Source organism: Pecten maximus, chromosome 7 (genome assembly GCF_902652985.1).
Source record: "Pecten maximus chromosome 7, xPecMax1.1, whole genome shotgun sequence".
NCBI lineage: Eukaryota > Metazoa > Mollusca > Bivalvia > Pectinida > Pectinidae > Pecten > Pecten maximus.
This window is the reverse complement of record NC_047021.1, coordinates 21,291,208-21,307,550: the sequence shown is the minus strand read 5'-3', so window position 1 is coordinate 21,307,550 and position 16,343 is coordinate 21,291,208. Positions and strand designations below refer to the sequence as shown.

Sequence of the window (16,343 nt, the reverse complement as noted above, 5' to 3'; positions counted from 1 at the left end):
TTGGTATACATTGCCTTGCTAGGAAAGCACTATCTTTATGTCTTGGGACACGTAATGGCTGGAGACACCCTGCTTGACCCGAGCTACCATTTCTCTACTTTACTGTATTTCCTAGTTTTCATATCAGAAACATTAGAAGATCTGGTAGATTATGATCACTGTAATTATATACTTATGTCATCAGGGACGATTGGGTCATTAAGCTTGTTCATATCAGGTAAAATGTTTAAAAGGTATATATATATAGGCTGTGTTTAGAATTACACAGGTGAAGGAAACTGATGAATATTTTGGGGGTTTTCTTCAGATAAATTTTTTGCATATTTGCAGTCATGCAAAAATAAAGAGTATGTACATTTTTTGTGCAAGGCAGTTGTTACAAAATACAGGTAAATCTTAATGTTAGATAAAGCAGTTTTTCATAGAACACAAGTAAAAAAAAAAAAATAGGAGATCTATCAATCGTCAGATAGGTTGTTATAGGACATTGGTACATGTAGGTATATAAATGGTCAAATAAGACAGGTTGTTGTAGAACATTGGTACACGTAGGTCTATAAATGGTCAGATAAGGCAGGTTGTTGTAGAACATTGGTACACGTAGGTCTATAAATGGTCAGATAAGGCAGGTTGTTGTAGAACATTGGTACATGTAGGTCTATAAATGGTCAGATAAGGCAGGTTGTTGTAGGATATTGGTACATGTAGGTCTATAAATGGTCAGATAAGGCAGGTTGTTGTAGGATATTGGTACATGTAGGTCTATAAATGGTCAGATAAGGCAGGTTGTTGTAGGACATTGGTACATGTAGGTCTATAAATGGTCAGATAAGGCAGGTTGTTGTAGAACATTCGTACATGTAGGTCTATAAATGGTCAGATAAGACAGGTTGTTGTAGAACATTGGTACATGTAGGTCTATAAATGGTCAGATAAGACAGGTTGTTGTAGGACATTAGCAGGTGTATAAATGGTCAGATAAGGCAGGTTGTTGTAGGACATTTGTAGGTCTATAAATTGTCAGATGATTAAGTCAATTAGGACACAATTTTATCAGAATTATCAAATGAAGAAATTAAAGATGTCATTTACTAAGGTAAATACATGGTGCCATGTTTTAGACATGAAGTAAACACTTTTAAAAGCATTGGAAAGTGTTTCAACTTGAGAATTAATGGAGAAACTCGAATCTGATTAAAATCTTAATGATATTATGTGTTTTGATTCTCTAATTGAGTGTGAGAGTTTTTACAATGCGTGAACTGATAATGTATATTATATAACATATAAACATCTCTCCACTTGAGGGTAAATAGTTGTCATGGGGCAGGACATATGGGGGAGGTGGTAGTGTTGTGGTACCAGTATATGGAATATATAAAGATTAATGGCAGTTTTGCCTGCTGCAGCAGTAAGGTCAGGTGTTGGTATCAGAACACAGAACAAGCCACTGTGTGTCCTGAATGTGGACGGTAGTAATAAGAAACAGAGTATACGTCCTCTTTGACATACATAGTAATCATACCTGGCCAGCACAATAGGGCAGTGTTTTACAAGGGGTGTATACCTTTGTAAATCCCCAGGATATACCTTGAAGGATGTGACCCCTACACTTGAAACCTCTGACCCCTGACCCCCAAGTTTTAAACCTGGATCACTATGCCCCAGCCCCTGTACTAGTAGCTAGATAGGGAACCGATCAACTCTACATGTTTATGAATGTCCTATTTACCTGAAGTTTTGAGAAAGGTCAAAGTTAGAGGGTAAACCAATGAGAGGTGTTGGAGGCGGAGCTGTGAGGGGTTGAGTGACAGCGATTGTTACGTTTTTGTGAGTGTAGGGTGTTAAGTGATCTACTATACGCAGTGGTGTGGTACATCAGTGTATCTCCTGTAGTCGTCAGTCTGCTGCATGTGTTTTGTTTATATGCCCAGTGTGGATCTGTTCCGCTGGGACTAGACAGGAATCCATCTGTTTTAAAGATTGTGTGATTTGTACGTGTTGGATATAGATGGGGTAGTCTCTGTGTGGGGACAAGCTTCTGTACCTGTATAGTTCACACCTGTGAGGACTCTATGACAGGGATGTCAGTGCTGGGCGAGTCCCACCTGGCCACATTCACAGACATGAGGAGTAATCTTCTAGGTGGGGGTTCAGGACTCTATCCCCCGGGACTGCCTGGGCTGGGCCACAGCTCATTGCTGCCCCTGCCCCTGTGGCGCCCCTCTACACACCCCCTTCCCCCTGTCTGGTGTAATCTTGTGAACTGTCCGTGTAATCTGTCTCGGCCTGGATACTTTCCCTCGGACGTCGCAGATTATGTGGTGCCTCCATCCTGGGAGGCATCGACTTGGCCATCATGGTACCTCAAACTTGCAGGTAAATAAATTTTACAGGTAGTAACAGGAAATTAAAAAGGTGATTACAACTAATTAAATACAGGTACATTATAATAGACTAGGTAAATACAAGTGAATACATTATAAGGTAATTACAGGTAAATAATTACGCAAATATGACAAGTAAATACACCAGTACGTAATCAAAGGTAAATATGTAACAAGGTAATTACAGGCTAATACTGCCAGAATATCTCAAATATATAAAACTAGGTAATTACTTGTAAATATATAATTGAATTATCACAGTTAAATGATAACCAAATAATGCACAGGTTATCACCAGTAAATACATAGTCATGTAAGTACAGATAAATGAATGCTCATGTAATTACAGGTAAATGAATACTCATGTAAATACAGGTAAATGAATGCTCATGTAATTACAGGTAAATGAATACTCATGTAATTATAGGTAAATGAATACTCATGTAATTACAGGTAAATGAATGCTCATGTAATTACAGGTAAATGAATACTCATGTAATTACAGGTAAATGAATGCTCATGTAATTACAGGTAAATGAATGCTCATGTAATTACAGGTAAATGAATACTCATGTAATTACAGGTAAATACAAATCACAGGTAAATACATATCGGGATAATAACAGGTAAATAAATAATCACAGGTATATATATATATTGATTAGAATAATCACAGCTATATAGAATAATCACTCAGAAATGCATATTCTGGGAATTACTGGTAAATTACAATGTATGTATTTTTCTGAACTGTCGTTATTGCTACTTGACAAATTATATACACTTGCATATATATAATATGTAATCAGGTAGTTACAGGGAACTTACTACACATAACAATTATCACAGGCAAATACATATTACGATAGTCACAGGTAAAAATAGGTGAAAAAAACTGGTTGATCCATGATGAAAATGATTCATAAATATAATTGTAATGCCTTATGAAGTTTAGCTATATGTAAAAAAACTGTTGAATATATTTACATCTCATTAAATTATTACAGATATTGACTGTTGTATCAAGTTACACTGATAATGATTTTGTCTTGATATCGTCCAAGATAAGGTTGATGGAGAAATCAGGTCAAAGCCAGAGCTACATACAATGTCATTGTACAGTGATCATCCCCAATCTATATTTAAAATGCCACCCGCCTTTAAAAGTACAGATAAGAGATACTTCACTGGTCTTGAATCAGTCATATTTGTGGTGGATAACTATCTTAGGGTTCAGCAGGTTACCTACACATATTATATATAGGGTACCGTTTACAGAAGTGGAGTTGAGGTTGAGGAGAGTACAGGTAAATACAATCAGTCAGGTAAACACTTATCAGGCAGCACATCCTAGTTTACAAGTGTCTTAGGACAGCTCTTTTCCCTACATGGGTTGCAGAATTTGAGGTAGTTCATGAAAGAAATTTAAGAAAAAAATGTCATCTTAGATATTTGGGTGACTCATTGTATGTACAGGTAGATATCTGGCAAGGTAAATCCTAGTTGTTTGTATACTGCTCTGGAATTTTCTGTGGACATTTTCTTGAATTTGGAAAAATGGTGGAATATTTCAGGACACCAAGAGTAATGTCAAAGATAATGAGGTCCTCTGTTCCTAATTACATTATAATCATCGTATATATGGTTACACCATAGGTGCTTAGCACGTTTAGAAGTCCAAGACCGATTATAGACTAATATATAGAGAAAGGTCTGAAACTCCTCTGTCCGGCAAAAAATGGGCCAATTTCATTCAAAGTGTCGTCAAAATTTTATCAGAAAAGATTTTTCAATGATGATAGTCTTAATCAAAAGTTAAGATAGTAACCTTTAACATGACACCTAAGAAGTCTATTTCTTTCACACGCAGAGCTCTACGAAACTCTGAAAAGTGATGAATTTTCTTTAGTCGGACACGATCGAGAACATTTTTTTCAAACAAAAATGTCTATTCGCTACACAGAAAACGTACAATAACAGGGTTTGGTGTTAACAAATATGAGGTCAAAACAAACTTATTTACTTGTCTAATGCTTTATTCCATTTCTCCTCTCGTGCTCCCCATGGTTGATTTCTGCATTGACAGGTATCAGTGTCAAGTCTATAATCGGTCTTGGACTTATAAGTGTGCTAAGCATCTATGGTTACACTGTCACTGTGAGGTGGGGATGGTGCGTTACTATGGTTACACTGTCACTGTGAGGTGCGGATGGTGTGTTACTATGGTTACACTGTCACTGTGAGGTGGGGATGGTGTGTTACTATGGTTACACTGTCACTGTGAGGTGCGGATGGTGTGTTACTATGGTTATACTGTCACTGTGAGGTGCGGATGGTGTGTTACTATGGTTACACTGTCACTGTGAGGTGGGGATGGTGTGTTACTATGGTTATACTGTCACTGTGAGGTGCGGATGGTGTGTTACTATGGTTACACTGTTACTGTGAGGTGGGGATGGTGTGTTACTATGGTTACACTGTCACTGTGAGGTGCGGATGGTGTGTTACTATGGTTACACTGTCACTGTGAGGTGCGGATGGTGTGTTACTATGGTTACACTGTTACTGTGAGGTGGGGATGGTGTGTTACTATGGTTACACTGTCACTGTGAGGTGCGGATGGTGTGTTACTATGGTTACACTGTCACTGTGAGGTGCGGATGGTGTGTTACTATGGTTACACTGTCACTGTGAGGTGGGGATGGTGTGTTACTATGGTTACACTGTCACTGTGAGGTGGGGATGGTGTGTTACTATGGTTACACTGTCACTGTTAGGTGGTGTGTTACTATGGTTATACTGTCACTGTGAGGTGGGGATGGTGTGTTACTATGGTTACACTGTCACTGTGAGGTGGGGATGGTGTGTTTCTATGGTTATACTGTCACTGAGGTGGGGATGGTGTGTTACTATGGTTACACTGTCACTGTGAGGTGGGGATGGTGTGTTACTATGGTTACACTGTCACTGTGAGGTGGGGATGGTGTGTTACTATGGTTACACTGTCACTGTGAGGTGGGGATGGTGTGTTTCTATGGTTATACTGTCACTGAGGTGGGGATGGTGTGTTACTATGGTTACACTGTCACTGTGAGGTGGGGATGGTGTGTTTCTATGGTTATACTGTCACTGAGGTGGGGATGGTGTGTTACTATGGTTACACTGTCACTGTGAGGTGGGGATGGTGTGTTACTATGGTTATACTGTCACTGTGAGGTGGGGATGGTGTGTTACTATGGTTACACTGTCACTGTGAGGTGGGGATGGTGTGTTTCTATGGTTATACTGTCACTGAGGTGGGGATGGTGTGTTACTATGGTTACACTGTCACTGTGAGGTGGGGATGGTGTGTTACTATGGTTACACTGTCACTGTGAGGTGGGGATGGTGTGTTACTATGGTAACACTGTCACTGTGAGGTGGGGATGGTGTGTTACTATGGTTACACTGTCACTGTGAGGTGCGGATGGTGTGTTACTATGGTTACACTGTCACTGTGAGGTGCGGATGGTGTGTTACTATGGTTACACTGTCACTGTGAGGTGGGGATGGTGTGTTACTATGGTTACACTGTCACTGTGAGGTGGGGATGGTGTGTTACTATGGTTATACTGTTACTGATGTGGGGCCATTGAGATGATGTCACTATAGTTACACTGTCACCTTGGTGTGTAGGGAGGGTGAGGTGGTATGTCACTATAGTTACACTGTCACCTTGGTGTGTAGGGAGGTTGAGGTGGTATGTCACTATAGTTACACTGTCACCTTGGTGTGTAGGGAGGGTGAGGTGGTATGTCACTATAGTTACACTGTCACCATGACATGTAGGGAGGGTGAGGTGGTATGTCACTATAGTTACACTGTCACCTTGGTGTGTAGGGAGGGTGAGGTGGTATGTCACTATAGTTACACTATCACCATGACATGTAGGAAGGGTGAGGTGGTATGTCACTATAGTTACACTGTCACCTTGGTGTGTAGGGAGGGTGAGGTGGTATGTCACTATAGTTACACTGTCACCTTGGTGTGTAGGGAGGTTGACGTGGTATGTCACTATAGTTACACTGTCACCATGACATGTAGGGAGGGTGAGGTGGTATGTCACTATAGTTACACTGTCACCTTGGTGTGTAGGGAGGGTGAGGTGGTATGTCACTATAGTTACACTGTCACCGTGACATGTAGGGAGGGTGAGGTGGTATGTCACTATAGTTACACTGTCACCTTGACATGTAGGGAGGGTGAGGTGGTATGTCACTATAGTTACACTGTCACCTTGGTGTGTAGGGAGGGTGAGGTGGTATGTCACTATAGTTACACTGTCACCTTGGTGTGTAGGGAGGGTGAGGTGGTATGTCACTATAGTTACACTGTCACCTTGACATGTAGGGAGGGTGAGGTGGTATGTCACTATAGTTACACTGTCACCATGACATGTAGGGAGGGTGAGGTGGTATGTCACTATAGTTACACTGCCACCATGACATGTAGGGAGGGTGAGGTGGTATGTCACTATAGTTACACTGTCACCATGACATGTAGGGAGGGTGAGGTGGTATGTCACTATAGTTACACTGTCACCATGACATGTAGGGAGGGTGAGGTGGTATGTCACTATATAGTTACACTGTCACCTTGATGTGTACAGAAGATGGGATTGGGTGTCTATATTGTGCCACTTTTTTCACTACAATACTTAGATATAGATGCTATATAGATGCTATATAGATGCTATATATGTGACCAAGAGTTAATACAAATTAATACATGCGACTAATTCTATGAAAGTATATGTGATATGTGTGATTAATATTGACAATTTCCACTTGAGAGAGTTATGTGGGAACTCTTCAATTGCGATAAAGATTTGTAGTTTGATTAACTTGCACAGCTAGCACATCCATCACCTGAATATTGCTGATAGCATCACTAAGTCAGGTGTAAACCTGATAGGCTTTTAAAGATTACAAAAATGTGAAAGTGTCACTTCTTTTAGATCCATAAGAGATAATTAAATCCTTTCTGCTTTGAATTGTCTTTGTTGTAATATGACCTTCCTGTTCTCATTTGGAATGGCATTTATATATCGCATTTGTATACAGTTCATTTTGATGAGTAAATATTAGCACATTAAAACCTTTGATTTGGAGACATACTGTTGCTGTGTGTGACATATATATCGGGGCAGGTACAGGAAGTGTGCAGCGGTAGAGATACGATCGGACGGGATTCAATGTGGTGATTCAATGTGGTGAGGATGACAGGGTAAAACGTGCTGTATCATCACGGTTATCCTTGATGTTTACCTGGGGGCAGTGACCAAGGTGACAAGGCAGTTTTATAAACACAATCCCTGTTCATTGTGTGTGTCTTTCTGTAGTTGTTTGAAAAGATGATAGGCCTTATATCTCGTAATTATGTAAATACAGGGCGTATCTGGTATTGAGGTTTTATTGATACTAATGATAGGAAAAAAATACACTGAGTTGATATTGTAAACCACATAAATTTTCAAAATCAGTTTGTTTTATTCGTGATATTTAATTCATTAGAAACACCAACAAAACTTACGTTCTACTTAAACCATTGTTAGTATATCATCGTAAATTTGAATTGAGGACGTTGATGAATTACAGTATCATATTAAATGTCTAGATTTACGAATCCTGTTACTTAATGAGTATTAAATTTATTACCACAGACTTGTATACATTATCATCCAGTGTTCTTAAACGAGATGTATATACAGTAGTAATGGAAACTCGGCTAATTCGGAGATCACATCCTCCGGGCGTAATGACATCACTAATGTGAAGGACACTTATGTAGATTTTACAGGTAAATATAACTGGGAAATTTTACAAAAAAATCGACTGAATGCGATCTTTTTTGGTTCCATTATGTGTTTATATGTACCATCTGTTGTGGAAAAAAAGATATTTATATATAACTATTGGTTAACATATATAACAGTAGAAACACATAGGGAGGGTTTACAGAGCTTTTAATGGTAATGTACTTTCAATTTACAACCATGTAGAATATATAAAAGGGTATGAACAGTTTAGAAAAAACCTGTGATTTTTTAAAATAGATATGGGAAATAAAAGAAAAATAAGCATAATGAAAGAAAGAAGAAAGATAGTAATAGATTGAGAAAGGAAGAAAGAAGGAATACAAGAGAGAGAAAAAAAGACAACCAGGCCCGTCAAATAATTGTTCTGGGAAATTAATGAATCTTTAAAGCAAAATTAGGGTTCATAGGGTTGTCTTCCTGGCATTTATGGTATGAATTAAAACAAATACAATGACCTTTAGTTTGAATATGTGGATATATCACTATATGCCAGGCATCAATTATCTGTTACAACTAATTGTAGAAGAAAACAAATTTCAGGTGAAACACGGCCACAAGAGATGAGAGGGCATATTTTACAATAGATTTATTTCCCATCAAACTCCACCATACACAAATCTCCGCCCACATAAGGTCAGAGTTCACCGACTGTCTCTGGAAAGGAGCCACAGTGACAAATGAATGAATGTTGACTTTTTGACTCCGTAAATTAATTATAGTTATATTTAGATTATGATTATCTAATAATTAATATCAAGACGGAAATGGTTATTATTTAATTTCCTCTCAGGAATTTCTTGACTTAATATATTTGTCTACTGTATGTATAAAATGCAAGGACTGCAAACATGACATGAAGATTTCTTATCACAAGTTTATCCTTGTAATATTTATGAATAATGACTTCATTTCACTGCTGGTGGTGTCTGTACACCTTGTATACCTGTACACCGTGTATGTTTGTATACCTGTACACCATGTATACCTGTACACCATGTATGTTTGTATACCTGTACACCATGTATACCTGTACACCATGTATGTTTGTATACCTGTACACCATGTATGTTTGTATACCTGTACACCATGTATACCTGTACACCATGTATGTTTGTATACCTGTACACCAGGTATGTTTGTATACCTGTACACCATGTATGTTTGTATACCTGTACACCATGTATGTTTGTATACCTGTACACCATGTATGTTTGTATACCTGTACACCATGTATACCTGTACACCATGTATGTTTGTATACCTGTACACCATGTATGTTTGTATACCTGTACACCATGTATGTTTGTATACCTGTACACCATGTATGTTTGTATACCTGTACACCATGTATACCTGTACACCAGGTATACCTGTACACCATGTATACCTGTACACCATGTATACCTGTACACCAGGTATGTTTGTATACCTGTACACCATGTATGTTTGTATACCTGTACACCATGTATGTTTGTATACCTGTACACCATGTATACCTGTACACCATGTATACCTGTACACCATGTATGTTTGTATACCTGTACACCATGTATGTTTGTATACCTGTACACCATTATACCTGTACACCGTGTATGTTTGTATACCTGTACACCATGTATGTTTGTATACCTGTACACCATGTATGTTTGTATACCTGTACACCATGTATGTTTGTATACCTGTACACCATGTATGTTTGTATACCTGTACACCATGTATACCTGTACACCATGTATACCTGTACACCATGTATACCTGTACACCAGGTATGTTTGTATACCTGTACACCATGTATGTTTGTATACCTGTACACCATGTATGTTTGTATACCTGTACACCATGTATACCTGTACACTGTATACCTGTACACCGTGTATGTTTGTATACCTGTACACCGTGTATGTTTGTATACCTGTACACCATGTTTGTTTGTATACCTGTACACCATGTGTGTTTGTATACATGTACACCATGTATGTTTGTATACCTGTACACCAGGTATGTTTGTATACCTGTACACCATGTATACCTGTACACCATGTATGTTTGTATACCTGTACACCATGTGTGTTTGTATACATGTACACCATGTATGTTTGTATACCTGTACACCATGTATACCTGTACACCATGTATGTTTGTATACCTGTACACCACGTATACTTGTATACTTGTACACCATTAATATTTTATGTAATCATGATTCTTAATCATCATATAATTGAAACAGAGGTTACCATTTGTTAATGCCTCCATAAAAGTATTTGGGATCAAACCTATGACATCCTCTGCTTCACTTGACTGTTGCTGTACAAAATTAGCCAAAATAGTAAAGAGGAATTCTCTTGAGCCTAGTTCGAAGGGAGCAGCTCATTTATATATATATGTATACTGGAGTTACATGATTATGATATATCAGTCCTTCATATGGACATGTTTAACCACTTAATATTTTGTTAGGTAAGTGATTATCATTTGAATTGATAAAGATTCTCAACAAATGGAATAAATCCACATGCTAGCAAGCTCCAGTGAAAACCATGTTACCGGACCTTATACACTGTATATGACAAAATGTATAAATATGGCACAACTTGTGTCAGGGCAGAGCAAATTGATCTATACTCATTCTGTAAAATATAATGCCAAATTATTCTTATATATTTATATAATGATCTTGTAAGTATCTCTGGAGCTTGTCAATTGGTGGGATGACATGCTGCATACAGATATTGAGAGTTGTTCTATGTATATATATATAGATGTCCAGAGCTCGGGGACTTTTGGTCTGATGGTAAAGCTGGTGGTTTCATGGATATTGCTTGCAGTTGTTGGTAACTTGGATAATGTATTGGAGGTATAATGTAGACTTTGTTAAATATGCCTGTTTGTTGAGCATTTTTTGTTTGTTTACTGGTAGAAAAAGCTTGCGAGGTTTGATGTAGTGATTTTTTGGAAAGATTTTGGATACTTATTCTAAAAAATTTGGTGAAGTATTAGGTTTCTGGAAGTTTAAAATATTTGGGACAAGTTTATAGATTTGATACAGTAAATTTGTTTATGAAGTTTTGTGGTTTGTAGAGGTCTGGTTCATGAGATTTTTTTCAAGTTGGTGGAGTTTCAAGGTTTTCAGAAGTTGGTGGCTACGTTAGGTGCAGTGGGCGGAGGCGCATCAAACACACCTGTGAACATGCCATTTATAATTAGCTCACATTCCTTTTCCCCATACCCAGACATACTCTACTTAAGCAGTCTAATTCTCTGTGTTAATTCAATTTTTTGGCCTGCTGCACCAACTGTACTGAACTGCCTTTACTTTTTTGTATCTCTAACAAAATTCTCTGGGACGATATCAACTAAATAGCTAGTATGAAGAAGTTGGATTGTTTTGATTTTAAATCTATATACTTTAAACCATATTTTTTCTTCTGACATTTTGAACTTCTGTCCTTAAAGCTGCTTTTGAATGAATTCACATTGCAAATACTTTGATGTATAATGGTATCAAGTGTATATGTACTTGTCAACATGTTATATTTTGTGATACGATTTTGCTGTGTAAACATTTATCTATTTATTTGATTGTGGTGATTTACCTTTTCCAGTAGTGGACTTAGAACATCACCACATTTGTTGGATAATTGGATTTAAATGGCATGTGTATTTAATTAGTACGACCACTGTATGATACATATAGGGACATCATAACCACTATCCGCCTAGCTACCATTGAAGTCCAACTTGTTTATCTCTGAAGATTAATACCAGGACTTAATTACTTATAAGAAGACTTTGTTTCCCTCCCCATCACCGTGCTATCTCATTATATGGGCAATAAAAGGAGATTAAGTGAGGACTGTTGAGATGTTTTTGTGGGTTTAAGTCCCCACATGTAGTACATTAATTTACTGATGTATCACCCTTCCAATGGCATCCTTAAGTATTTTTTATCAGTTTGTGTTTGTATTTGCCTTTCACTGGTGTAAAATTTTTACCGCAATCGCGTCACTGTTTCATCCTTCCTGTTCCCCGAATTTCACCCCATTGCAGGATTAACAGGAATAAAGTAGTTAAGATGTTGACAATGAGATACATGTTCCTTCCTCCTTTGTGAAGAGCTACAGGAAGCTGTATTTGTCTATGTTTCCGAGTGATTCACGGCTCTGAGGGATAGTGGTATCGCCTCGCTTATCTACAACGGCAGAACCTGCTTGTCTCTACAGGAACCTAGCCTTATCAATGGACGAACATCAATAGTGATATCTAGACATCATCCTGTCCCTCCATCCTTCCTGTCTCTATCGCAAACAGTCGCTGCTATCCTGCTAACATTTTCTTCTTTTTCACGCAAGCGAAATACAATCTACCAAACATTTACTAAATTTTGATTTGAAAAAGCATAAAAAATCCCCGACATGCATATCCGTTTTTGAATTATTTAGATAAAAAACTTTGATTGGTTGACTTTTAGATTGGAGTATATGATATTCCTAAACATTTACAAGAGTATGCACAATTTTGTTGAAGAAAAATAAGATAAGAAATGCACTGATTGGTGGAAATGTGGAATATTTAACATATCCCCAACTGTTTGGATAGAATTTCCAATTTGTGTTCATTCAGATAGCTGGCGATCTTGATGTGAACTCTCTGACAAATATTTTAGTTTATACAAGAATTGATGTTCTCGGATCTTGGTTCACCTACACGAAATACTGAGATCCTCCAAACACAGATCATGATGTGGTTGAACAGGTGTGATTACATTCCTAAGCTTCTTTATGAATGAAATGTTGTAAAAAGATTTTGGAGACATTTCAATCTAAGTAGAACAAGATGTTATAGAAAGCATTTCTGTTCTCTTGTGACTGGGGTAATGTACTTTTATAATAGAGGATTGGGTTTCTTTAGACTTGGCAATACTTGTTAGGGTATAAAAATATCCATTATATTTATGATCAAGAAGTGTTGCATTTGTCATACTGGAGTACGTGTTATATATCCCCTATATTTATTTGATAGTTGAATGGATGGATAACATCATAATTTACTATATCCAAGTTCGAGTGGAAAGACTAACCAATAGCTTCCATTTGCAATCCCCTTCCTTTAACCTTATCCAAAATTATTTATATTATAGAATATGATAACAAAAAAATACATGTATCTATTTATTGTTGAAAAAAACACCAGACACAATTTATTTTATTTGAGTGTCACACGTTTTTAATGCTTAAAAGTACATGACTCTCACATTAACAGACTTATTGACATTTTTTTATTCTGTTAATGTTTTACTTGGACATTAAAGAGTGGGACTGAAAAAAATACAGGTGTTACTTTGTACAGGTATAAAACTGCTCAGGTGTAACTTTGTACAGGTATAAAACTACTCTGGTGTAACTTTGTACAGGTATAAAACTGCTCTGGTGTAACTTTGTACAGGTATAAAACTACTCTGGTGTAACTTTGTACAGGTATAAAACTGCTCTGATGTAACTTTGTACAGGTATAAAACTACTCTGGTGTAACTTTGTACAGGTATAAAACTGATCTGGTGTAACTTTGTACAGGTATAAAACTGCTCAGGTATAACTTTGTACAGGTATAAAACTACTCTGGTGTAACTTTGTACAGGTATAAAACCGCTCTGGTGTAACTTTGTACAGGTATAAAACTGCTCTGGTGTAACTTTGTACAGGTATAAAACTGCTCTGATGTAACTTTGTACAGGTATAAAACTGCTCTGTTGTAACTTTGTACAGGTATAAAACTGCTCAGGTATAACTTTGTACAGGTATAAAACCACTGCTCAGTAGAACTTTGGTAAGGTATAAAACTGCTCTGGTGTAACTTTGTACAGTATAAAACTGCTCTGGTGTAACTTTGTACAGGTATAAAACTGCTCTGGTGTAACTTTGTACAGGTATAAAACTGTCTAGGTGTAACTTTGTACAGGTATAAAAAAACCGCTCTGGGGTGGTAACTTTGTACAGGGGTTAAAACTACTTCTGGTGTAACTTTGTACAGGTATAAAACTAGCGTCATGGTGTACTTGTACAGGTTACTAAAACTGCTCTGGTGTAAACTTTGTACAGGTATAAAACGCTCTGGTGTGAACTTAATTGTACAGGTATAAAACTGCTCATGGTGTAACTTTGTACAGGTATAAAAACTGCTCCTGTATTAACTTTGTACAGGTATAAAATTGCTCTGGTGTAACTTTGTACAGGTATAAAACTGCTCTGGTGTAACTTTGTACAGGTATAAAACTGCTCTGGTGTAACTTTGTACAGGTATAAAACTGCTCTGGTGTAACTTTGTACAGGTATAAAACTGCTCAGGTGTAACTTTGTACAGGTATAAAACCGCTCTGGTGTAACTTTGTACAGGTATAAAACTACTCTGGTGTAACTTTGTACAGGTATAAAACTACTCTGGTGTAACTTTGTACAGGTATAAAACTGCTATGGTGTAACTTTGTACAGGTATAAAACTGCTATGGTGTAACTTTGTACAAACTCAGCTGCAGAGATGGAATTATGACAAGATGTTACTTTATAGATGGCTAAGTACCTAGTGATGTTACTTTATAGATGGCTAAGTACCTAGGGATGTTGCTTTATAGATGGCTAAGTACCTAGGGATGCGGTTCCAGCCCCAGACGAGGCCAGGTACCTTGTCTACATACAGGTTATTTGGCTCCAGTACAGTGTTGCCAGCCAACCTTCCCCTGTAGATGACAATGACCACTTTATGTGTATCCCCTGTGGGAACACAATCATCTTTTCATGTCTCAGTTCTCCTGACAGGTCAGGTATACCCTTAATTCTAATGTAAAATGAGGACGGCCAAACACTGGGGACTCATGAAGTTTCCACTCCAGTGCCCCATGTTTACATAAGTCTCTTTCATTCATAAAACCTCACGAGGCCAGCCGTGAGGTCACCGTTGATGTCTACCTTGCTGTGTTTACCTACATTTTTTCCTATGAAGGTGTGAAATAACTGAAGTATTTTCATTGTATGACGGTGGTAGGTCTCTGTCTATGTCGCATAAGTCGGTCAGGCAGACTTTTGGGAGACACTCAAGTCTCGGCAACCCATCACTTGGCCATCTTATAACCATCTCATGATCACCTTGCAATCCGTTTCATGATCATCTCACGACAAACATACAATTACAAAGTATTAGGATTTTATGATGTAGAAATCAAAGTGCTGCAGATCAGTGGTTATCATTTCATGAGCAGAGAAATTCCCACATAAACAAATATCATGTCTGTATATGACCACATGTGGGAGCAATTCTGAATGAGAGTAAATGAACCACGAAGCCTGTAAGCTGATCTATAACCATCAGACATGGAGACACATATCTTGACACTCGGATATGAAGTATTATTAAGTAGTGTCTACAGTATAGTGATTTCTGTATGACAGTTACAACATTAGTTTCCGCTTAGAAACACAGGACTTGAGTACCTTCTCTCTGTACTTCAGCACTGTCACTTACAAACTCAAGCCTTTTTACCTACTGAAAAATAATACTTGGCATGATTGGTTATTAGACAGGTTACATGCATTTTACATTAATTTATATAGAAAAGATTTTTTCCTCCAAAATAGATATTTAAGGATTATATAATTTAAAAACCAGGTATAATTGAAGTCTTTTAATTACATTTTAAAGAAAATATGCAAGGATGTTCTAATATAAATGGATCTATTTATGTCTTCATTTTAAAACCTAATTGACAAATATTGCATTGAACTTCTTAGAATTAATGCGTTAACATTACAACTTTAACTTGCATTGAATGTATATCTAATTGTCCACCATACTTAACACAAGAACTGTATTAAAATGTGATGATTTAAAAGAATTATAATAAAATATCATTGGGGATAATAAAACAGAAAACGTTAATGGGGAGATCTGCTTTGTCAGGACAGAGGTAATTTGTCAGAAGACATTATTAAGTCATTGACAATCATGAAGTATGGTAATACCCCTGTAATAGTTAAGTCAAGGGGATCTAAACCTTAATTTTATCACAGACTTGTGATTAGTCTTATTGAAGGACAGATGAAGTGTTT

The 16,343-nt window shown here is 37.3% G+C and overlaps 1 protein-coding gene across 2 annotated transcripts in view; it reads left to right on the top strand.

Annotated features, from left to right (window-relative positions):
• Positions 1-16,343, top strand: part of LOC117331896 (transcription cofactor vestigial-like protein 4) — a 63,942-nt gene that overhangs the window by 27,240 nt on the left and 20,359 nt on the right. The window contains exon 1 of one of the 2 annotated variants that reach the window (XM_033890857.1): positions 1,860-2,379. The exons of the other annotated variant lie outside the window; for it this stretch is intronic. Within the exon in view, the coding sequence (XP_033746748.1) occupies positions 2,076-2,379 (304 nt within the window). The 5' untranslated portion in view covers positions 1,860-2,075. Of the gene's footprint in view, positions 1-1,859; positions 2,380-16,343 lie in introns of those variants that run through there. 2 annotated transcript variants of the gene reach the window in all.